The sequence below is a fragment of the Coregonus clupeaformis genome, chromosome 35 (genome assembly GCF_020615455.1).
Source record: "Coregonus clupeaformis isolate EN_2021a chromosome 35, ASM2061545v1, whole genome shotgun sequence".
NCBI classification, from domain to species: Eukaryota; Metazoa; Chordata; class Actinopteri; order Salmoniformes; family Salmonidae; genus Coregonus; species Coregonus clupeaformis.
The window spans coordinates 10,986,180-11,012,062 of record NC_059226.1 but is presented as its reverse complement, the minus strand read 5'-3'; the positions used below and the strand labels follow the sequence as shown (position 1 = coordinate 11,012,062).

Here is a 25,883-nt window from a genome sequence, read left to right as displayed (position 1 = left end):
TTAGTAATGTGCTACTAGCAGGCAGCTGAGTTTGCTCCTCCCTCCACATAGCTTTTACTGTAGGCAGGCAGGCTATGGTTACGTCCCAAATGGTACCCTACTCCCTATATAGTGCACTACTTTTGACCAGGGCCCATTAGGGAATAGGGTGCCAGTCGGGGCATATCCTTTTGAGTTTCACTGTGAATTTCTCTGCTTGAGTTTCGGTGTGCCTGGACATATTCTGAGTGAACCAAAGTCCAGTTTGACAAAAGAAGGCTACACTCTACAGAGCAAGGATCTGAATAGCAATGTGACAAATATAACATTTAGTTTAACGTTTCAACTGCCATTTTTAAATAGGTTTTTCATTAAAATAAGAACAAATCATATAATTCCAGATCAATTCACAATGCAGAATAATGGTCCTATTACGTAGTGCTTGACTTGGGCAGGAGGTTACCGGAGGTGAGTCCAGGCACCTCGCATTTCTACTGCTTGAGCTCCTGCACCTCTGATAGAATATTAGCTCAGAAGTATTGTGGAGCTCCTGCACCTAAATATAAACAGTTAGTCAAGCACTGCATATGTATGACCGCTAGGGCCGGGCAATGAAGTTATATCTACCGCAGTTATTTATTTATATATATATATATATATATATATATATACATACATACATACATACATACATACATACATACATACATACATACATACATACATACATACATACATACATACATATATATATATACCCTTGAAAGTGCATCAGCTACGGCATGTTTCTTTGTAAGGGTGCTTTTTAAATGCCAACACGAAATAGTTTCGAAGCACCACTGAAGGGGCATTTTACTTGTCTGTAAAGTAATGCCACTTCTGAAGCGGGACTAATGTCTATCACTAGACAACCAGAACTGCCAAACAAATAATCTTTAGCTGCCTGCGCACAGACCACTCTCTCCCAAAAAAGTACCTCAAAGTTGATTTAAATACTGTGACTTACCAAGACATTTAGTAGAATCGACTCCTAAGATTTGTATTTTTGGAATGGAGGAGACTGATTAGTTGTACTTCCGAGAACACACACACACCCATCTTTAATAGCGAACTAGCGAGGGACTGAGAGGGGGAGGGGCACAGTATAGATGGAGTCAGGCCTAGTGCAGGGTTCTATCTATCGGCAATCAAAAAGCTGTATCTCGCAGTGGTATGCTGTATTTCTTGTCTTGCAATGTCTCGTAACTCCAGTAAAACAGGGCCTATCATCAATGAATAGGCTATGTTGTTCTACATGCAACAGACAGACTGAACACAAACTCATCTCGCATCATTAGCGAAGAGAAAGAGCAGGCTAGCCAGCTGCACTGACTTTAATTTTGTGGGGGGCAGGGAACCAAAAATAATAATTCCGTCAGGGAATTTTTACTTGGGCAGGAGCTTTATGTCGCTGTTCAAATACTATCAATATTTTTTTTAAACCTGATATTAAAAAAAAGTATTAAAAAAAAGAAAAGTGCTCTACTCTCTTGACCAATCACAATGATGCAAAATGCAAACAGCTGGGGTGTAATCATTAGCTAATAATTAGCCAAAACAAGTTTCTATTGGACAAATTCAGGTAGGTCCCTCCCCTTTTCGTTTGCTTCCGCTTAGGAAACGTTTTGCAACATAATCGGTGTATTAAATACAATCCAGACAGTGCACAGTTGTTTCCAGGGTGCTATAGCCTTACTTTTTGGCAAACAGTAGCCTAGGCTAACAGCAAAGGTGAAAGAGAAGTCTGATGTTTTCCATCATAGAACTGATTCAGTTTTTATTTATTTTTGTTTTCTGGTGAATTATTATTTTTATTTATTTTTTGATCTGTGCCAGCAGGTCTTGAGGACATTTCAAATGTCATAGTATATCCTCGTGTGTAACAATGTAACATGGACGATATAATTTAGATGAAGCTTTTTTCTTTTCGTAAAAAGGAATCTCCAAAAATGAATACTCTCAGAAGTGTTTGAATACTAACCGTCTGTTCGGATATCCGGATATTTGATTAACCATGCCCATCCCTAGAGTGTGTGTGTGTGTGGGGGGGTAATCATGCGTGTATTAAACATCTTCTATAACTTCCTTCACCTTTAAATAGGCTTAATGTCTGCCCTGCCTGTGCTAGGTGCTGCTATGTCATTGGCTCTGAGCTCTGACTGTTTCAGTTGATAGTTGACACAGCTGCAAGGTTCAAATGTGACGTGACTCAATGCCAAGCTATTGTAAAACTCCTCTTCAAAGAGTGTGTGTTAGTGGTGCGTGGGTTGACTCTAAACCCGCAGTCTCCACGGTTATATCCTCTGGGTGGGCGGGTTTAGGGTCATGAAATATTGTGTGGAGGAAGGGTGGGTGGGTGGCGGGCGGGTTGAATGAAGAGAACCATCCTTAAGTCCCATAAATGTATCATTCTTGTGCTATTTATATCTATAGGCTATGGGCTACATTGAAGCTGTGAAATGGAGAGTGGGGGGTGGGGGGTGGGGGGGGTGGGGTGCAGAAAAGTAAAGTTTGGGATCGATTTGGTGAAGTCCTGTTATGTGTGATGATTGTGAGGCACGTCAAGGGAATTGTAGCTTACTGTTCAGATGGGTTAAATGGAAACCAAAATCTGGACGCTGACTGTAGGTCTATAACCTCTCACATAGCCTTAATATTAATTCCTGCAGAATTAAGCATTTCCTGCAGTATAATTATACACCAAATGTAGGCTACATTTTGACTGGGGAACAGGAGTGGAGAAACATTCTTTCTTTCAGCACCTTGAGAGAATGCAAATGCTCAGTTAGATACCGTCTGTAGAGCTGCTATCTTTATCAGCATCATAAAAAGCTGATAGCATTTCAACCACATAAAATATGCATCCAAAAGGATCTGAAATCTTATCAGAAACATGTTAGGTTGTTTTCGCAGCTTTCTATTTCCTTACAACCAATGTCATTAGGACATTTTGCATTTCCTCCCCGGTCCCGAAAAGGTTTTGCTCCACGAAAGAAGCAGAGATGACAGAGAACTTGACCGATGTCAACTAGATTGAAGCATTCACTCTATCGATTTATGATATTCTGTTGAGCAAGGGTTTATTTAGTATTCTAGGGCAACATACTGTATTATGACAGAAAAGAAGCTGCATGTATCTATAGACAAGTTGACTAACATGTAGCCTACCAAAATGTTTGAAATTATAAGCAGAAACACATCTAAATCAGGCAAAGGAAAAATCCTGCACCCCATGTAAAAAAAACATTGTTTTCTCTCGGACTGTAGCCTAGAAGGCATTTGATATGTTAGCGGGTTAGGGTTGGATGCGGGCCTCAGATATTCACTATCACATATAGTTGGGCGGTTGCGGATGGGTTAGCAATTGCTGGCTGGTGCGGGTAAACAAACTGCTGACACTAGTGTGTGTGTGTGTGTGTGTGTCCATAAACCAATAAACACCTGGGACCCTGTCCACAACCAATAAACACCTGGGACCCTGTCCACAACTGGAGAGTGACTCCACCCCTCCATTTAAAGTGGGGCCCTCCATCCCCCACCTTACCCCTCATCATATGGTAGCAGCACAGATGAGATTAGCACGTTTAACTTGACCTCTCATGCATGTCAGATAAACATACCCCTCCAGAATGTTCTAGAATCTATTCACTACTTAAGCCATCTCCCATCTCTCCCCACTCAACCAGCAACGTGGGGGAGCAGCCTTACGAAAACAACTCACCAAAGAGCAATTCTGAAAAGTGCTTCCAGGAATGGCTTGAGGAACTCAAATGACTTAGCCCTCTCCCTTCCCTCTATTGCACCCTTTCTCTCCCTTACATTTTGTGAGTAGATCGGCCCCTATCTGCATTGCTGATCAACGTCCCCCACCTACCAATCATGCCGAGCCATCCGATTGGTTGCCTTTCCTGTCAATAAGATGTGGTTGGTCAGACTGGGGACAACTTGTTTCCTCCACACCTCTCCCCTCCCCCCTACTGCAGCAGCTCCACGTCCCAGCTTGTCCCAGCCCATCCATGGCCGTCAAACGCAAGGCCTTTTGAGTAAAACGTGATCACAACAAGATTAGGACAAATAATACATACGTCCCTCCTCCTCTCGTCAGTTCTTAGCAGCTGCCATTATTTTGAAGGTGTTGCTATTTGCATTTTCAGGTTCTTTTTAGGAGCTTGTTTTTTTTGCTTGCTAGCGCTGTTGTTTAAAATAGTGCAGCTGTTCAGTAATATTGAATTCAGGGACACGGCGATAGGTCAATATTTGCTCATTTACTTGTGACAGTTTAGAAAACACCCTCCCCCGTTGAGAAACATTCACTATTGTAACATCTTTTTGTTGAGTCAAAATTGAAAAATGAATGTTACATCTAGGAAATAGGAATAGTTTGAATGCCTGATTTACTGGGTCAAATAGCCCAGTAAATGCTTTGCATTTAGCTTGAAGATGAAACATGGGGACATTGTTTTTGCACTCGAATAAAGACGTAGAATGACATAAGACGTAAGACTACGTGATTCTTTACATTATTGCATTCTTTTAGACGAACGTAATAAAGCTGAATACAACACCGCCTTTTTTTTGTGATTTTTAAGCCTAGGCCTAATTTAATAGGAATAGATGGAGCATGTAGCCTATTATACAGCTGCACAATGTAACCCAACACCTGTGTCATCCATCACCACACCCTTCAGATCTGCAGTGTTACAGCACGGCACCCTTTCAGAACATAATAACCCACGAATCTGCTCTCTCTCTCTTAGTTGACTTCTCAGAAAATGAATAGTGGTTTCATGTAGCGTCGTGTCACCCTGGCCTGTATTTGTGTTCACGACTGAACATTTCTTAGAAATATTACTCACATAACTGCTCAATAGAAAAATATGTAAGAATCGTACTAGCATAATTTGCACTTGCGAAGGTAGCCAGCAACCTGCATATTTTTCCTTCCACCATTATGATCTACCTGCCTTCTCCTCAGTCTGTACCCTCTCTTGTTCTTGAATTACATTAGCCAGGCAGCCTGCCAACATCTAACCAAATTACACATTGAAATGGTGAGCTTAGCTTGGCTATGGGGTCTTAAAAGCCCCTCTGAGCTCCAGGAGAATACTTTGAAAATACCGAAATTACCCCTGGTCGGGTACTTTTCCCTTTTCCCTTCACACGGCTCCTTCCTTTTTTACCCCGTTAGCCTACCGCTCGGCTGCTGAGATCCCCCTTGTCCAGATGCGTTTCGGTAGGCCTTCGCTCCAGCTAGAGCTCTGACCTACATTTGGTGAGATCAGCTGTTGCTCCTGTGTCCCACGCAGAAATAAATTAAGCTGCATAGCTCCTCTCAATGTAGTACTGCTGGTAAATGACCCCCCCCCCCTCTTCACTCTCTGTCCTCCAGCTATGGTTTCATCTACACACCTGCTCCTCTGTGCTCCAGAAACATGTCATTGATGTCTGATGGGTTCATATGTATTCAAAGCTTCACTGTCTGTCAGCAACTGTTTTTCTTGCAGAGTAGTAAGGTGGGATTAGGACCAGATCATTATGACTACTATAGGCAAATTTGAAGCGTCACATAGAATGCTCTTGTTGTGGTATAAGACTGGTTTGGATGACAGGGAATTATGATTTATCAAGGATGAACGTTTGAAATGGCACATGGATGTTGTGCTGTGTTTTGAATGTAAAGTTCTGTCTGACACACACTCTCTCTACCTCTCTTTCTCCCTCTCTCCGACTCCCTCTCTCTCCTAGGCTGTCCTCTGGCGAGGCGGTAGGTGGGTGGTGTGGAGCTGGCCTCGGCACCGGGAGAGGCCCCCTCGCCCGCCCCCTCCCTGTGCTGCATGGCTGCGATGGCGCCCGCCCTAACCGACGCGCCTGCCGAAGCTCACCGCATCCGCTTCAAACTGGCTCCGCCCTCCTCCAACCTCTCCCCGAGCGGCGTGGAGAGCAGCGGAGGCACCAGTCACATCCTCGTCTCCAGCAACGGCGCAGTCAAGCGCAAGGCCTCCGAAGAGCGCGGTCCCCACGGGGGGTCCATCACAGGTAAGGGGAGGGAGGAGGCTCCTTCCACACCTCTTGGGAAACTACAGCCGCTGGTGACGTCGTACCTGTGCTCGGACGTGACGTCCGTTCCTTCTACCAAGGAGTCACTGAAGCTGCAAGGCGTCCTGCTGCAGAAACACGGCCTTCTGCCCAGCTTCCTGCCCAGGAAACACAAGACACTGGAGCTCTCAGAGGAGCAGCTCAAGAGCATCATGAGTAACAGCAGAGGAGGTGGTCCCCCTGCCCTGTCAAGCCCGCCGCCACCGGTCAATGGCGTGGCCAAGAAGTTGGCCAAAAACGGGCCGGACCGGGACAGTATGACAGCGGTCAATGGAGGTAATAACAGGCCTCCTGCTGGACATGGACTGGACTCCCCGGTGCTCCAGCCCCAACCCCACACGGCTGCCTCTAGAGGAAACTCTCCTCTCAACGGGGGAGTGGAACACCAGCAGCCCACAGGACTTTCCCACAACCCTGCCGGAAACCCTGAACAGCCAGCACCCCCCGCAGCCTCCACCAACACCCCAATGGACTGCCCGGACAGCAAACCCTCCGAACGGCCACCGTCGCTGGCCACGGACACATCATCCCTTTCCCCAACGGACCAACAGACCTCCCTGGGCCTGGGCAGCCTTGGAATGGACGTTAAGGAGCGGACTCAGCAGAGCCAGAGCCGGCAGGGTGAGATCGAGGGGCGTCTGAGGCGCCTGAGGAAGCGCCTCCAGGTGGTTCAGGCCAAGCAGGTGGAGCACCACATCCAGCAGCAGCTGGGAGGGCTCCTGGAGAGCACGCTTGGGCCTCTGGATGCCCTCCGACCTGGCGGGAGACGAGGAGGCCAGGACGCCCCCCTCACCCCGCAGGAGAGGGAGGGGCTTGGGCGATTCTTGAAGGATGGCTCTGTACCGGCGGAGCTGGAGCGCCTGTCCCTCAGCGGAACCACCAACCTGAGGTCCACGGAGAGCGCCTTCGACTCAGACGCCACGGAGAGCAGCTCCGGAGGAGAGACGGACGTGGAGGAGGACGAGCTCACCAGGGTGGACATTGAGCAGCGACACATCTCTCTGTAAGTACCTAGGACCTGGACAAAATGTCTATTAGGGGGGTTGTTCGTAGGAAAATTGGGTTTTGCCGCTTAACAGAAAATGTAATGGATAAAGAAATATTGGAATGGGCCTTTTGGAATGAAGGTATGTTGACTAAATTGGCGTTTAGGATGGGGAGAAAGCAGAGAGACAGAGACTGAAGTAGTGGAAAATACAAAGATGCTAGAGTGAGTGAAAGGGAGGGACTCCATCCTGGCTTGGTTTGTTGGGTTGTGTTGGGTTGTTAGCCACTGGGGATCTGTAGCCTCGTTTCAGGGTTCATCTCCAGTTTACCACTCTTTGCTGCTGAAAGGAAGCCTTATACAGGCATGTTCATGTCACATACAAGCGTGTGTGTGTGTAGTCTACATTTTCCTTTTCCAGTGTTCATGAGGATGTGGCTTGCGCCCTCATTTGTGTGGAAGGTGACCCTGATGAAGTGAATGAAAACCCTGTTTAATAAAATGTTCTGATGCTGTGGTGCAGTGCAGTCCTCTGTTTCAAACACACTGTTATGTCTTCAGGGATAAGCCTGGATCTAATGCACTTATCAGAGAAAGAAACCACAATTTTCTTCAGAGAAGTGAAGGCCGAGATATCCAGAAGAAAAAGCTAGCTTGGTCCCAGGTTAGATTAATTCCAGTGCGGTTATTATCCAATGTCCGTTATTGCTGATCTTTTGCCTTGTTGACTCCATTGGATGAGGCACTTAATGTGATCAATGCAAGAGTAGATTTTAACCCATAGATGGTGTTTCCATCTCTTTTTACAGGCAGATGAATTGATGTGGGAGTAGATGGACATTCCACCCTGAAGTATTCAGTATTGGTCCTATGTTGTTTCATGTTACCTTACCTTTTGAATAGCGTTGGCTAGCTTTTGCTGGTTATGCTAGATGTTCCTATTCAGTTGGATTGGCCTTTTCTTTATGATCCTCAGTTGAGTAACATGCGGGCACCTTGTTTGGATCTTTTTATAGTCAGCCATGCAGCATTTCTTTCTGACTCCAGCTCTACAAGGCCCACTGATTATTGTGAGTGGCCCATGGGCACCCTAATCCCTCTATATAGTGCACTACTTTGTACCATGACCCATAGAGCTGGGATCAAAAGTAGTGCACTATGTAGCGGATAAGGAGCCATTTGGGACTCCACGTAAGCCTGACTGTGGGTCAGAGTCACAGAGGCCTTGTTTGAATGTTGTGAACTAAAGCTAAAGACGGACAGACGGCATGAGGGATAACCTACATTCAGGCATGATGAAGGCAGTTGGTCGGTCACATGGCGAATTGCGTAAGACCAAATAGGCTTACTTCCAGCCAGATTATAGTGAGAGAGGGAGAGCATGATGACACTGCTGCCATTTTTTACAGTCTGTCTGACTGTCCCTGTGGGAATAAATAGGGGCGCCTGCACCTTTAAGACGTGACAGGGCGGGGGGACTTCTTGTACATGACTCATAGAATGTTATGGAAGGGGATATGATGAACAGATATAACATATTTACTAACACTTCAACTCACCACACAGACCTATTCCTTCTTTTCATAGTTAAGGTTGGCAGCTTGTTGATTTTACCACCTTGTCGTGTCTGTCTGGATATCTGTTATGTCTCTTGTGTAAGGAAAGCTTGTTATTTCCAGACCAGGTGAAGTCGCTGTGGTGGTGTTGATGCAGCCACAATAAGGTCATTTTAACATTTAGCTCTGAGCGACTCCATGAGAATCAGTTTGATTTGTGTGATCTGTCTTGTATGTCTGTCTGTCTGCACACAGTGTTTGTCCTGACACACACATACGTACACTAGGGGTGTAGCGGTTTACCAAACCCACGGTTCGCTACGTATTGTGGTTTTGGGGTCACGGTTCGGTTAAAGTACAGCAGGAAAGTGAAATGCCAACAGTTACTCTACTTAAATGTTGTTCATTTGGCTAAATACCCTATTTGTGGCCCAAGTCCAGTTTCTGTGACATCATTCACAATGTTCCTGGCATTGTCTGTTGTGACAGGGATTGTTATGTTGGGCCTCTCAAGTAGAGGTCTAAAAAGTTGGACCCGTTCCGAAATGGACCTGGGGCTTTCCCACCCGGACAAATATGCTTAAATACATTTTTCAATATAGAGACCCATTCCGAACCGAGGACCACCAGTTCCGTATAGAAATGGTCGGATCCAAGTTAGGGAAGCAGCAGAAAAGTTAATTTGTAAGCTACTTTATTAACCAGAGCTTATACAGCTATACATACATATACAGGGAGAGCGGGTGGAGGAGGGGCCTTGTGGTGTGTGAGAGACAGGGGGACAATAACCAACCATAACAAGCCTACTGGCGCTAGAATACTAACTTCTGGCTTGTCATAGCTAGGTTATTTATCATCCAATATGATATAAACGTGTGCGCTGTCTCTTTAAGACCCATGATGTCATTCATACAGTCATTTTAAGGCTTGAGCAAAGATGATATTGAAAGACGTGAGACGAAAATGAATTTTTTTTGGTGACAATCAGCTTTGAAATCAGCAAAATGTTTGCTTTATGGTTTGAATATTATTTTAAAAAAGGTACTAGGGCAGTGAATTAATGTTAGCTTCAGCTGTAAGCTATCAAGGAAAGCTAGCCTACAAAGCTGGAAGCTACCGGTATTTTCTTGCTGTTAGCCTACAAAGCTACCTCATCCCTATATTGTTATTTATTTTGCTCATTTGTACCCCAGTATCTCTATTTGCACATAATCTCTTGCACATCTATCATTCCAGTGTTAATACTAATTGTAATTATTTTGCACTATAGCCTATTTATTGCCTTACCTCCATAACGTGCTACATTTGCACACACTGTATATATTTTTTTTTTCTGTTGTATTTTTGACTTTGTTTTGTTTTACCCCATATGTAACTCTGTGTTGTTTTTATCGCACTGCTTTGCTTTATCTTGGCCAGGTCGCAGTTGTAAATGAGAACTTGTTCTCAACTGGCTTACCTGGTTAAATAAAGGTGAAATAAAAAAAATAAAAAAAAGCTGGGATCTACCGGTATCTTCTTGCATTGTAAAGTGTTCTAGCCTGTAATGCTAATGGTCATTGCTTTGCGAACAGTAATTAACAGTTTCAAAATGTCTACATACCATGTTGCTTTAAATCAAGTGTGTTAACTTCTGTGCAGCATAAGTGGTGATGTGAGTACAGTGGTTCCTCAGGACAGGCTAGAGCTAGCAATGAGTAAGTGCGGAGCTCTCGCACTATAAGGGGACATTGGCTTTACTGATAGACATACTTGATTCTCTCTCAAATCAGTAGACGACACGAGACACATTTGACCGAAGTACCGAAGGTAACAATTCTAGTACCGAACAGTTTTTCATGTTCTAGTATCGAAAAGGTTCTGCAGTTTCGGTATACCGTGCAACACTACACACACGCGCACACACACTATATAAAATGTTGTCTGTTGCTAAGCAGTGATGGTTACCCCCGGAGTGTTAACGCCCAGGTGTGTGCCTTCCTTGTGAAAATGTAAAAGCTGCTGTGTTTTTGAGTTGGTCTCATTTTTACAACCCAATAGTTCTCTGACACAGAATGAGTAGGGTCTCTGTGTACGAGTCTGCTTATTTGTGTGTGGCCTTTTGTACGTGTCATAGTGATGCAACAAAGCTTATGTAAAGATTAGTTCTACTGGAGGGCTTGATGGTTAGTTGGCAGGGCCTAAAACAATATGTTTTGTATACCAGCCACTGTGGCAGGTAGATTTAAAAAATAAAAGCCACACCTATTTTTTAAACCAGCCAAAATATTTTTTTGCCATAATTACACATAGAAACACACACAAAAACTGATGAGCATTCTTAGTAATGTTTCTAAAACAAGTCATGTATTACTAGTAAGAAGTAATGTGGTATATTGCTCGATTTAATTTAATATTCTGTGACCTGAGTATTTTAACAAACGTTTAGCTGGCTCTTTATGGTTACCTTGGACTGACTTTTATGCCTGTGCCCATTGCTTCTAAAAACGAATCTTTCAGCACTCACAGCCTCCCACACAGGCAGTGTTGCTGCGGATAGTTATAACGTTAGGATTCAGATTTCTTTGTTCATTACCAGATATGAAACAAAACGACAGAAATACTTTGAAAACCGCTGCTGCAGCATTTATGTTGCTGTAAATCACAACTCGCACTTGTACCCATACTTGACTGTTTTTATGAAGCGCTCACACTGTAGAGTCCGGAGTGTTACCACCAACGTGGCTGGTCGAGAGCGTCCTGACTGGTTGCATCACTGCCTGGTATGGCAACTGCTCGGCCTCCAACCGCAAGGCACTACAGAGGGTAGTGCGTACGGCCCAGTACGTCACTGGGGCCAAGCTTCCTGCCATCCAGGACCTCTATACCAGGCGGTGTCAGAGGAAGGCTCCAGCCACCCTAGTCATAGACTGTTCTCTCTGCTGCCGCACGGCAAGGGGTACCGGAGCGCCAAGTCTAGGTCCAAGAGGCTTCTAAACAGCTTCTACCCCCAAGCATAAGACTCCTGAAGATCTAATTAAATGGTTACCCAGACTATTTGCATTGCCCCCCCCCAAACAGCTTCTACCCCCAAGCATAAGACTCCTGAACATCTAATTAAACGGCTACCCAGACTATTTGCATTGCCCCCCACCCCTCTTTTACGCTGCTGCTACTCTCTGTTTATTATCTATGTATAGTCACTTTAATAACTCTACCTACATGTACATATTACTTCAATTACCTCGACTAACCGGTGCCCCCGCACATTGACTCGATACCGGTACCCCCTGTATATAGCCTCGCTATTGTTATTTTTACTGCTGCTCTTTAATTATTTGTTACTTTGACAATATTATTTTATATTGTATTTTTTTGTGATTTTTTTGTTGTTGTTGTGGGTATTCTTTCTTAAAACGGCATTGTTGGTTAAGGGCTTGTAAGTAAGCATATCACTGTAAGGTCTACACCTGTTGTATTCGGCACGTGACAAATAACATTTGATTTGAATTAGACATTCTTACCCGCCAATGCCAAAATCTACCCGCAGGTGGCCGGTGTTAATTTTAGGCCCTGTTGGGTTGCCTTGTATCCTCCTTTTGTAATCATTCACCTTCGGCTACCTTCCAGGCAAGGTCTTGTAGCACCCTGTAGGCCAAATGTTTCACTCACTCCCATAACCCACTAGGCCTAAATATTATGCATTCATTAATAAAATTGCTATATTATTTCATTGCAAAATCAATTAACTGATGTTGCTTTCAGTTCTACCTAACCGGGGTTGTTTTTAGATTCATATCTACTCATCCATAGGCTTAATGTGTTTAGGAAATACTGTTGCGATGAGAATTATGTGCATTCTGGTGACCTTTCTCCTCCCTGTGAACCCCTTTCCCACATCAAAACACCCTCGGGCAACCCGTCTTGGGGAGCAACAGGAGCATGTTTGAAATGCAGGACAGGTATCCACAAAGCGTCTGAGTAGCAGTGCTGATCTAGGATCTGTCCATACCATCTTATTCGTTATGACCTACAAGCCAAAACCGATCCTTGATCAGCAGTCCTACTCTAAGATGCTTTGTGGATATGGGCTCTGATGTTCTGCTCCTTCAGCCTTAGTGCTGCAGTGCACTGACTCAGGATGATGAAGGCCTATTCTGGTGCATTCCACTGTCTGCTCCATTTTGGCCTCTTCCAGAGACCAGCGCCTCCTATGGTCCCCAGTAGCAGCTGTCTGTCTCAAAGTCTGGGCCTAGCCAAGCATCCATTATGCAAACCCACTCCCTTTGATAACAGGATGTTTATATTTTTTGTAGTGTGGTTTTTTTTCTCGGTCTCTTCCTCGTCTGTGCTCACATCTCACAGGATCCTCTTCATCTTAAGGAGAATCTCCACAAAGCCTCTTTCATGTGTTATAGTACTGTTGTGTCAATGCTGCTGCTGCAACTCATTCTCACATGGTCTCGGTGCAATACCTTCCTTCCTTCAATCCCTTCAAATGCAATATGGAGAACTAGGTCCTTATCCTTCCTCCCACTGATGTTAAACTTGTTGTGAAATATATTGAGTGATGGTGGGGCATGTGAATGCGGACCTAATGCAAACTGAGTGTGAGATTAGTTTGTACCAATACTTTAGGCATCCCAAGAGCAAAACAGTATTTTATATTCTTCTACACCAAAACAATGGCAAGGAAATTGGGAGAGAGATTACTTTGATGTGTGTGTGTGTGTGTGTGTGTGAAGGTTTTAAATAAGTAAAGCCCTCTCTCAAGCACTTACCGACCTCTTGCTTCTGTTACTGGTGTGTGAGCGCTTAGTCCTGATTGGTTCCCAGTCTGTCTGTTTTATTACTATAATTGCAACAGTTTGGGTTTCCTGTCATGCTAGGGCAGCTTCCTTTTTTGCGTGGCTGTTTGGCACATAAAACTGTAGCCTAGGCCTACATTATGCTAGTTAGCATGGGAGGAACTATGCTCCTTCTAGCCAAACTATGGAACAGGCCTTGCCTTTTTGTGCCCTGTCCTTCAATTATTATATGTGCTTCACCGGGCCGTGCCAAGAGACCTTGTCCATGTGATTTAAGGACCCGAGTTCTCATTTACAAATGGATCCACTACGTCCTTGCTCCTTCCTGCTTGCTGACCTGTTGGTTGGCTTTCCAGTTTAGCCAGTTAGCTCGCAGGATCCTCGAAGCAAACGGGTTGGTTTCCATCCTTTTCTTCCTTTTCTCTTCTTTCCTTTGTGTTGATAAGTTCATCAGTCTCTCAGCCTGACGCCAGGCTCTTTTGTTAGCCCGTTTCTAGACGTTTCCATGAAAAATGTCCTCTCCGCAGTCCGCAACACGTGTCGCCATATCCTGGGTCCTGTTCAGCTGCACCCCTGGGCAGTCAATGGAAAAAACCCACCCGGACTGACTCAAGCTGCTCAGTGCTCAACAGTAATGTGGCGTCTCAAATGGCCCTCATCTGCTCCTCTCACACACTACTGGTCCATCTGTAATGACCACGTTATCTCTCCCCAAAGCAAGGGTACACTACAAAATGGTTTTTGCAATGTTTCCCTTGTTATAAGTAATCATTTTGTGTCCTCTGCATAAAAATATAAACGCAACAATTTCAAAGATTTTACTGAGTTACAGTTCATATAAGGAAATCAGTCAATTGAAATAAATAAATTAGGCCCTAATCTATGGCTTGGCAGGGGTGCAGCCACTCGGGAACCAGGCCCAGCCAATCAGAATTAGTTTTTCCCGACCAAAGGGCTTTATTACAGACAGAAATACTCCTTAGCATCCCCCGACCCCTACCCACCCTCAGACGAACCCGCAGGTGAAGAAGCCGGATGTGGAGGTCCTGGGCTGGTGTGGTTACATGTGATCTGCGGTTGTGTGGCCTGTTGGACGTACTGCCAAATTCTCTAAAACAACGTTGGAGGCGGCTTATTGTAGAGAAATTAACATTCAATTCTCAGACAACAGTTCTGGTGGACATTCCTTCATTCATTCCCTCAAAACACTTGAGACATCTGTGGCATTGTGTGACAAAACTGCACATTTTAGGGTGGCCTTTTATTGTCCCCAGCACAAGGTGCACCTGTGTAACGATCATGCTGTTTAATCAGCTTCTTTATATGCCACACCTGTCAGGTGGATGGACTATCTTGGCAAAGGAGAAATTCTCACTAACAGGCGTGTAAGCACATTTGTGCACAAAATTGGAGTGAAATATGCTTTTTTTGCATATGGAAGTTTTCTGGGAGTTTTTAATTTAGCTCATGAAACATGGGACCAACACTTAACATGTTGCGTTTATATTTTTGTTCGGTGTAGATAATCATTGTCTTATTGTTCATCGTTCTTATCTAAGCAGAAGGTTTCCAACAAAAAAAGATTGATTTAAAAAGGCAGTGCACATGGGGCTTTAGACGCCTGTTTAATCAGTCTGGAGATTACGAGTCTGCTGGATTAGCAGACACCCACCACCACCAGCACCACCACTAGATTAATGGGATGGGATTGAAACGACAACACGCCTGTCTTCTCAGGATGGCTTTCTGGAGCTTATGGTAGAAGATATGGTTCACCCCCCCCCCATAATGAACACCTTGGGGGTTGGATGGTAGTGTTTTCCTCATCAGGTTTGTGTTGATTAGGGCACAATGTAACAATGTCCAGGTAGTCCCTTCCTCTTTCAGTCAGGTTTCTTCCATTTAGTGCCTAATGAACACAACCCAGCTGAAGGGTTCAACTGATGTTACTGCAAGGCTGTGCCAATGCATCTGATCAAGGCCTATCCCAGGGACAGGATGCTGGTGCCTTCCGTTGCTATCAAATCTATTGGTCTAACTGGTTTTGGGAATTTAAATTGTGCTCTACTAAAACAATCGCAAGCACACTGATGGAATAGTTCGCTAGGGCAACCACCACAAAAAGACAAGCCTGAAGTGGTATTGAAATGTCTTGTTCTTGGCTCGTTAATGTTTCCTATGATTCATTGAAATGGAAGCTGCTATATGGCACACCCATAGCATGGCTGCACAACACAATGACAATGGGAAGCATTAGCTACAGAGTTAAATTATAAAGTGGTCTTAAGACTCATTCTTACTCAAATGCAATCACATTTATGTTTAATGCCTTTTTTACATCTGCAGTTGTCACAAAGTGCTGTACAGATACCCAACCTCAAAGAACAAGCAATGCATAGGCAGGCAATGGCATGAAGTTATTTTTCCCAGGGAGGTTGGCCTCGGGTCTCTTTTTGTTTTCTGTTGCATTTGTAAAAGGCATACATTGTATGCTTCCCAGTGTGCACTTTGGGAGTCTGTTATAATGTAGGCCTCATGAATACTCCTGGGATGTACCCTCGAGCCCTTGGGATTTGGCACACATTATGATGGTAGAGATGGTAACCTGGCTTTTTAGTATTACCGGGCAGTAGCCCCTTTAAAAAAAATGCATGAATCGATTAATGTTCAAATTGGTATGGCAGTCAAGTCCTCCATTTGGTGTGTTTGCAGTCACTATGCCACTCCGTATCCGCAGTAGTGCTGTCCAGAGTCATTCACACTTTCAGTGATAGCAGGAAATACCATACAAATATTAGTTAACCACCACCACACACCTCTCTGCCTATGGTGGTGTGACTGCAAATATTTGAAGCACCGGAGTAAAAACAAACAAAATAGAATTAATGTAAAATTCACTGTGTCCATGAAATGTATATAGTATGTATAAGCTGGAAGTAGAGGCCTAAGCATGGTTGTTTACTCCAATTAGGGAAGGGGTGGTGGGGTTGGAAAGTAATAAAGGGAAATATATTTTTTAAAAGGTGTGTGTGTGTGTATATATATTTATTTATTTATTTGCGAGAGAAAAAAAAACATATGGGGGATTGGAAGTGATGCAGACAATTACATAGATGGAAGTTACAATTACATTTACATCATTTAGCAGAGGCTCTTATCCAGAGCGACTTACAATCTATCTGCGATATTAATGCTGATCTACCCCCTAATTTTTTAAATAAAAAAATAGATTTGAAGCATAGCCGTTCTCTCTCCCTCACCCTCTTTCTCACTATCTCTTTCTTTCACCCTCTGTCTCTCTCTCACACCCCCCCCCCTCTGTCTCTCTCTCACCCCCCCCCGTCTCTCTCACCCCCCCTGTCTCTCTCTCCACTGTGTTTGCTCTTCGCTAATGGAGTCAAGTGAACCGCTCTGGCTCAGAGCATCATCTCTAAAGATCATGGAGGTTCTCTTAGAAAACCAGCATATCTTAAATCCTAGGACGAATACCAACGAAAGATGGATGGGGTACAGACAGTCATGTTCATGTGTGGTTTCAGGGGATGGTAGGCTACTAGGCTTAGACCGTATTCTCAAATGAATGGTAAATGGGAGTCTCGTTTTCCATAATGTTCCACGTTTCCATAATATCGTTATATAGGCTGATGAATTGACATCAGTCTGATTTACATTCCAGGGGGACAGAAAAACATGTCAACAAGAGGCGTCTCTTTATGTGCAGTAGACAGAGTAGACCTACATTTGGTGCTCTCTTTTGAAAGCTTCTGTGAGAAGGTGGCAGAGATACAGCAGTGTTTATCAGACCCTGAGACATCCCCAAAATCGGTCTTCTCACGAAAACGTGTGTAGCGTCCGACCGGTTTGAGCTACAAACTAATGACTATGGAAAGGGGAGACTCAGTTTTGCTCTACTACCCCCACAAGTGTCACAGTACTCATCTGAAGGTAACCCATACAAACGAATGGAAGTATGGAGGTAGATTTGTGCCAACAAAAATAAGGGGCTAAATACACTGAGTATACCAAACATTAGGAACACCTTCCAAATATTGAGTTGCATCCCCCCTTTTCCCTCAGAACAGCCTCACTACGTCGGGGCATGGACTCTACAAGGTGTCAAGCGTTCCACAGGGATGCTGGCCCATGTTGACTCCAATGCTTCCCACAGTTGTGTGAAGTTGGCTGGATGTCCTTTGGGTGGTGGACCATTCTTGATACACACAGGAAACTGTTGAGTGTGAAAAACCCAGCAGCGTTGCAGTTCTTGACACAAACTGTTGCGCCTGGCACCTACTACCATACCCCGTTGAAAGGCACTTCAATATTTTGTCTTGCCCATTCACCCTCTGAATGGCACACACGCAATCAATGTCTCAATTGTCTCGAGGCTTAAAAATCCTTCTTTAACCTGTCTCCTCCCCTTCATCTACACTGATTGAAGTGGATTTAACAAGTGACATCAATAAGGGATCATAGTTTTCACCTGGATTCACCTGGTCAGTCTACATCAAGGAAAGCACAGGTGTTCTTAATGTTTTGTATTCTCAGTGTATGTGTCCAAAAAAACAAAAATATTTCCTGAGCTTTCTTGTATCTCCTAGATATAGGACAGACACTTCAAAACCTTATTCCTTATGATACGTTTTGACTGTCTTTTTTGCCATTTATGAATGTGCTCTTCAATGCGTTTCAATGGGCTATAGTATACTGAACAAAAATATAAATGCAACATGTAAAGTGTTGGTCCCATGTTTCATGAGCTGAAATAAAAGATCTCAGAAATTTTCCATACACACAAAAAGCTTATTTCTCTCAAATTTTGTGCACAAATGTGTTTACATCCCTGTTGGTGAGCATTTCTTCTTTGCCAAGATAATCCATCCACCTGACAGGTGTGGTATATCAAGAAGCTGATTAAACATCATGATCCTCACACAGGTGCACCTTGTGCTGGGGACAATAAAAGGCCTCTCTAAACTGTGCAGTTTTGTCACACAACACAATGCCACATATGTCACAAGTTTTTTGAGGGAGCGCGCAATTGGCATGCAGACTGCAGGAATGAATGTTCATTTCTCTACTATAAGCCGCCTCCAACGTCGTTTTAGATAATTTGGCAGTACGTCAACTGGCCTCACAACCGCAGACCACGTGTAACCATGCCAGCCCAGGACCTCCACATCCGGCTTCTTCACCTGCAGGATCATTTGAAACCAGCCACCTGGTCAGCTGATGAAACTGAGGAGAATTTCTGTCTGTAATAAAGCCTTTTTGTGGGGTGGCCTGGCGCCCAGTGGGGTGGCCTGGCGCCCAAGTGAGTGGGCCTATGCCTAGCCATGTGAAATCCATAGATTAGGGCCTAATTAATGTATTTATTTCAATTGACTGATTTCCTTGTATTAACTGTAACTCAGTCAAATTGTTGAAAATGTTTCATGTTGTTTTTATATTTTTGTTCAGTATAGTAAACACCAAATTCAATATTTTATCAAATAATTTCAGTATATAATTTGTTTTATACTTAAAGGGATCCTAAAATTCAAAATCAAATAGCTGAATGATCCATGGTATGGCCAGCTTAAAACATTTCCATATGTTAGCAATTGGGTACTCTTCCACCACTGACACACACACACACACACACACACACACACACACACACACACACAGCTAGCTGCAGCAACAGTGTGGGCGGGTGTGAAGGAAAGCTTTAAACATTCTGCCTCCACAGTTTTTTTTCCCCCAGCAGCAATGCAGCGAAAACACTGACTCTGCAACCTGCCTTTGCATCATGTGGGTGCACCTGTGTTTTTGTGTGAGCGTGTGTGTAGTGTGCATGTTAGTGATGTGCGGTTCGAACGATTCCTAGTTTTTGAACGACTCTTTTTACTGACTTGAGTCATGATTAGTTTTTCCTAGTGACTCTTTCATTTAAGTATTTCGTTTGACCTGCTGGCCGCAATTAATTCTATACAGCAGGATTAAAACGCACTCCTCCGGTGACTCCGGAGATGTGCTCAGACCAACAACTGTCTGTCATATATGGGTCTTTCTATAAATAATGGGGCCAATGTGTGACATGGGATAAACATTTCTAAATGGTTTGAAACAAAAATAAGAATGATTTTTATGTAGTTCCACATTTACTTAGAGGAATTAACGCAAATTGTCCCATAACGCCACCTATACAACAACATAGGCCAAGGACACACATCCTTCCGGGTTCAGACAGACATTGGCAAGTCAAATTCAGGGACTTTTTCAAGCAGTTAATTGTAGTTTTCAAAAACCTCAACGTTATACAATTGTATAATTTAGATATTGTATGTATAGGGCCTAATAATTATTATTACACTGTAAAATGTGTGAATAATGTGGACTTGCCTGACTGAATAAATTGGATGGATGCATTGCGATTTTTCTGTGGCCGACGCAGGCACACATAATAAATACTGGTAGCATTAATCTCACCATTAGAATCTTACCATCACTGTTTTTATAATGAGAAAGTGACCAAAAAACACTTATTTTGTAATGGAAGGAATTTGTCATTTGAAGCCAGCATTAGATGTTGTCTTCCTCACAATAACCGCACGTGGTTTTACCTCAACAGAGTAGCACAACACCCTTCAATTGAAGCGGCGGGAAACAAATGAAAGTGGCCACACCTCAGAAAGACACATCAAAATGAAGTCACAGGAGCAGGAGAACTTATACATTGGCTACAATAATTACAATGACACTTCAAGGACCATATTTAGGAAATGTCTGATTTTCAAGGTAGGCCTATTCCAGTAGCCAAATTTCAAGTTCAAGTAGGCTATTTCAAGCCCCTTGTATTGTTTAAAATTGCAGATGTAACATGGTTACCAAAATGTATTTGTCATGTTATTTCATTATCCGATCATATTGTGAAGAAGCCCACTAGGCTATGTAATGTGTTGTCATTATATCCAGAATATTTAATAGGAAGAGCGTCGGGTGTTGCCCAATAGTCTATCCTACACAATTGTTGTAAGTATCAAGGTAAGGTGACTCTTTTGTTTAGAAATTATTTTGGATTTGTGTGCCCATGAAAACTGTTTTCACACCGTAACATATGGAGACACGGAATGTTACGTAGTTACACTGCATTTCTGAGATCTCTATACAAACAACTGCCCAACAGCTATATCCAGGATTCGTACAGGGTTCAAGTTCAATGTCGAATTTAACAGCTTAATATATGATATAACGACAATTTACACTGCCATAAATGGAAGGACAAAAGTAATGTTTAGTGTTTAATGTCACGCGATTTTGAACAAATCCGTCAAGACACCAACCATGAGAAAGGGTTAAACAATTAATTGATTATTGAATGTTATGATGGACACAGCTTTGTAAAACCAAAACATACACCACCTCTGCTCAACAAACTCGTTCTTGAGAATGAATCGTTTGGGGTGCTGCAGTTCGCAAACGATATTGTGCTCATCACCCTCACAGCAGTCAAGCAATGCATCCGCCAACAGTCGTTCACAATCTAGTCCGGTTGCGGCGACAATTAGACCTTGTTTAAAATGTACCAAGAAATAATCGTATTTGTAGGCCTATGCCTAGCAATCAACACATGTTCATTGTTTAAGCCCTCTTTTACAAGTTTGTCACAAATTACAGCTCCAATAATCCCCTTATTGTGAACAAGAGGTTTGTAGAATCATGACTATTTCGAGTTTTCAGTTCATCGTTCACCGGTAGGGGGGTCCTGCGTGCTCTGGGTACTACTGACTCAAATGAACGAAATAAGTCAAAACACCTTGCCTGAGTCTGCATTCTGCATATAAATTACCTCTAAGCCATTTGATTGGCCAAATGTCCCTCTGCTGCACAATTTAAAGGGAAGTGTGGACTGTGGATGGTTTCCCCACCCCTGCCCCCACCTACTTATATTAACCTGTGGTTACTACATTACCTCCCTTTTAAGAGGAACTCCTAGCTCTACAGTTGGAGATATGATGGGGGCTGCAGTGTCATGTGAACTGGTTAGTGGTTATAAAACCTGGTCATGTCCCTGTGAAATGAGTTCCTCTGCTGCTCGAGAAGGAATTGAAGAACCCTTCGCTGTGGTGTGTGTGCTCGAGGGGAGCAGGTCGCACATGTAAAACATCTGTCACAGTTCAAGTATCAGAAACAAAATAACAAACAGCGTAGTTGGGCTCAGCGCTATTGTAACACGAATACCACAGCTCATATTCTGTTTGTGTGTATGAAAGGTTAGGCGTGTCGGGTTTGGATGAACTGCTAACGTGCGTTGCTGTAGTAGCATGTTATGGAGAGAGAAAAGAAGTGCTAACCTAGTGGAGTGAAGCCTCCCTCATACACAGTACATAATATAGAAGTGCCTGTGTGTGAGAAGTAGCTGTGGTACTCTGTGTAAATAGAATAGATTGGCTGCTCAGGTATCCTGTTGCCTGCAGCAGAGAGACGAGATTGGCTCGTTTTTAAAGGGCAGCTCCCCCTGTGTTCTGCTCCGGGGCTGTCGATGTGAGCCACCGTCGTCTTTCTTTGTGTCGCCGTGTGTATGTGTTTGTGCTCACATGTGGGTTGTGGGTTTGAGTCAGAGGCTCAGAGACCGAGCGTGCGAGCTTTATTCGTTCAACAAACCAGATGTCACATCGCCCTCTTTCAGTTTCTCCTCCCTCTCTTTTAACATACAGGAAGTGGGTATGCATGCGTTTGTGTGGCGGTGGTGATGTGGCAGTGTTTCCTGTTGTGTTCCAGTCAAGGTAAGGTGGCTGACAGACCAGGTTTTGTGTGTGGGGAGCTGACAGAAGGAAGGAGGAGTGCCGCCATTGTGAACTGTGGTGTATCATTACCCATAGGCTTAGATTTCTTGTTGACCTGCGCCTCTCTCCTCCATATTACGCTTGCTTGGTATCTTTCTATGTTTGGATATTCTGGTTTATTTGGCCTTACTAGTCCAGTGGGAGCATTTTAGAATAACATGATCATCTATGATGATATTTCTACACCCCAGGCTAATAAAGGCCTATGTGACTCGCAGCGTATACCAATTGGACTACACAATGTACCCTGGTAAGAAAAAAACAGAACTTAGAAAATGAAACAGGGACAGTGCTACCAACTAATACAAAATGGAGCCTTTATTAGTCAACCAACCTCTTTTTATGGACGTGGCTTTTCTATTTCAGGCCAAGCAGCATATCCCCTCTTGCTCTGCTTGTCAGATTGTTCAGGTTCTTCCTCCTCGGAATGGCAGAATTACTTTGGGACATCAGTCTGATAACGCTTTATCGGCAAGAACTCCTCTGACCTTTTGCAAGATAAAGGGTTGATTGAATATGACATTTGGATGCTCTATCAAGGTTGCCGTTTTTCATTCATTCAGAACCTAGCAGCCTTGGGCTTTGTCTCCCTACCCTTTGCATGGCGTTCATCAAAGTGAGCTTCTGCTGAACAAGCTATTCAACCATTTATTCCAGACGTTGAATAGCGAGGCCTATTCGAAGACGGCCTGCCCATGTTCAATGGAGCACATTCTATTTTGTGTGGATCTACTGGATAGTGTTGGATGCGGTCGACATTCCGGCGGCTACAGTTGCCTACCGCAGTAAGGTGCTTGGAGGCACAGCGGAGGTGTAAGCTAGTATGCTCATCAGTTCCTGGTTTCAGTTGGTAGCTGCAGCACATCCTTGGTTTCATTTGGAGAGTGCTGCTGCCCCGCCTCCTCCTCCTCCTCCTCCCCTATCCCAATAGGCCTAGCCAGCTCAGTGTGTGCGAAGAGCTCTTCCCTCCCGTCTCTGTGTGCTGCCTCAGTACCTACAGCAGAGTCCCTCCCTCATGCTCTAGTCCTGTCTATCCCTCCCTCCCTCTCTCTCCCATCCCATCTGTACCTGGCAGCGCCCGCAGAGCCTGGCCCATAATGAAAGGGCTCCAGTGTGTGTGTGGCAGTGTGAATAAGGCTAATGTGCCTAGTGTGTTAGTGCCCGCATGCCTGTATGGCACTTTTCTGATTACTTGTGAATGTGTGTAGTTTGCAAGGTTTGTGTATGCAGTTTATTCCACTGCTGATGGTGGTCTTGGCCTATGTCATTTTAATGTCGAATGTACTTGTTCCCTCTTTTCTTAGCTTTTTTAGAAAACCCTTTGACTTTTAACAACTTACTCAGTTTCAGTTGGAAATGGTGGGGTTTGAGGAACTGACTGTTACAAGGATCTAAAAATAAAAGAGATGGCACTGCTATTCATTTGGTCTACATATCTCTTAGTCTCCAGTATATTTGTTGTTAAGGGGGGGAGGGGGTGGCGTCCTCAGTCCCCCAGGAGCGTGCTTCATCCCTGGGCCAAACGAGTCCTGTGTCTGCTGCTCTGTGGAAGGAAGGTCTGCTGGATGGATAATGAGATTACAGTGCAGAGGGAGAGAGGCGAAGACAGGCTGGTTGGGGTTCAGGCTGTCTGCTGCCTCAGGACCACTGGGAACCCCACCGCGCTGGTCCACTATACTGTAGACTATACAATCCTCTAGAAACACAACATCCTCATATTGCGGTGGATTTTAATTTGCTATAGGCTACTACCACCATAATGGTCCCTCACAGCTCGGAGTGGGTTTATTACAAAATGGAGGAAGGTGGGCAATGTGACTGAGGAATTACGATGCTATTGAGTCCTTTTTTTAAGACCAGGCCGTAAACAATTATTTTTTTTTTCACGCTATACATCTGTTGGGACAGGACGACTTCTGGTGCCCTCCATTCTTGGTGGTTGGCAGATTTGACGCACTAAAATATACACACTAAACTAAAGGCCTACACACTGCTACACAATACAACTATTAAAATGTAATTTTAAATGGTGTAATTCAAAGGTTACACACGAGAAAGGGGAAAATGTGAAAACAAACGCAAAGCAAAGGGTGTAATTGGACAGGATTTTGGCATCAGATTTTAAGATGTCTCGTTATGTTTTCCTCAAGTTGACACCCTCACATGGTTTCTCTTAGACCATTATATGTTTAACAACAACTTGTGACTACATTTGAAATAGCTTGCCATTTTACAGAGAAAAATTAAGTAAACAGAAACCAGGTTGCATATTAACCATATTAGCATGACATCATCAATCATGGGGCCACAGATAACTCAATATCTGCACATTTTCCCAGTAGGTGTGGGGGGGGGGGGGTATATAAATCTGTCTGTGAGTCGGGCTTTACTTAAGTTACTCATATAATCCTAAATCTGTTAAACGTGCTTTAAAGACTACAAGCCCCATCACTCCCTGCGTGAGCCTCCTTCCCCTGCCATGTGCGTAGGCCTATATGCACACAGTTTATTAGGTACACCCATCTAGTACTGGGTCGGTCCCCCCTTTGCCTCCAGAGCAGCCTGAACTCTTCTGGGCATGGATACGTTGCTCAATTGGTATCAAGGGAACTAACATGTGCCAGGAAAACGTTCCCCACAACATTACACCACCGCCACCAGCCTGTACCGTTAGCACAAGGCAGGATGGGGCCATGGACTCATGCTGCTTACACCAAATCCTGATTCTGCTATCAGCATGACGCAACGGGAACCAGGATTCGTCGGACCAGGCAATATTTTTCCACTCCTCAATTGTCCGGCGTTGGTGATCCCGTGTCCACTGTAGACGCTTCTTCTTGTTTTTAGCTGATAGAAGTGGAACCCGGTGTGTCGTCTGCTGCAACAGCCCATCCGTGACAAGGGCTGACGAGTTGTGCTTTCCGAGATGCCGTTCTGAACTGTTATTTGCCTGTTTGTGGCCCGCTTGTTAGCTTGCACGATTCTTGCCATTCTCCTTCGACCTCTCATGAACAAGCTGTTTTCACCCACAGGACTGCCGCTGACTGGATGTTCTTTGTTTGTTGCGTAATTCTTGGTAAACCCTAGACACTGTCGTGCGTGAAAAACCCAGGAGGCCGGACCATTCTGAGATACTGGAACCGGCGATCATACCACGCTCAAAGTCGTTTAGGTCCCTCGTTTTGCCAATCAATCGAACAATAACTGAATGCCTCTGCCTGTCTGCCTGCTTTATATAGCAAGCCACATGACTTACTGTCTGTAGGAGTGAACCATTTTTGTGAATGTACCTGATAAACTGGCCACTGTGTGTGTGTGTGTGTGTGTGTGTGTGTGTGTGTTTGTTAATTCAGAGGAGGCACTAATGCGTTGGAGATAATCTTGTTGTTTTCTGACATTGTCTGGGGACAACAATACAAATTCCTGGACTGGTGGACTGTGCCAAGGAGGAAGCCACTGGGTTTATTTTCCGGCAGGCAGGACAGAAGCTGGGAATGGGGGCAGAGAGAGCAGTCTACTGGGCTTGGCTCAGGGTTTGTTTGGAGAGAGGATTCCTGCCCTGATGCTGCCGTGGTAAAGATTTGGCCCTGCCAGAAGCTCAGTGACTCCGGGG

The 25,883-nt window shown here is 44.2% G+C and overlaps 1 protein-coding gene across 3 annotated transcripts in view; it reads left to right on the top strand.

Annotated features, from left to right (window-relative positions):
- Positions 1-25,883, top strand: part of LOC121550937 (KAT8 regulatory NSL complex subunit 1-like) — an 85,162-nt gene that overhangs the window by 23,714 nt on the left and 35,565 nt on the right. For all 3 annotated transcript variants that reach the window (XM_041863394.2, XM_041863391.2, XM_041863393.2), the window contains exon 2: positions 5,764-7,117. In XM_041863394.2, coding sequence (XP_041719328.2) covers positions 5,853-7,117 — 1,265 coding nt within the window. In that variant the 5' untranslated portion in view covers positions 5,764-5,852. The remainder of the gene's footprint in view (positions 1-5,763; positions 7,118-25,883) is intronic.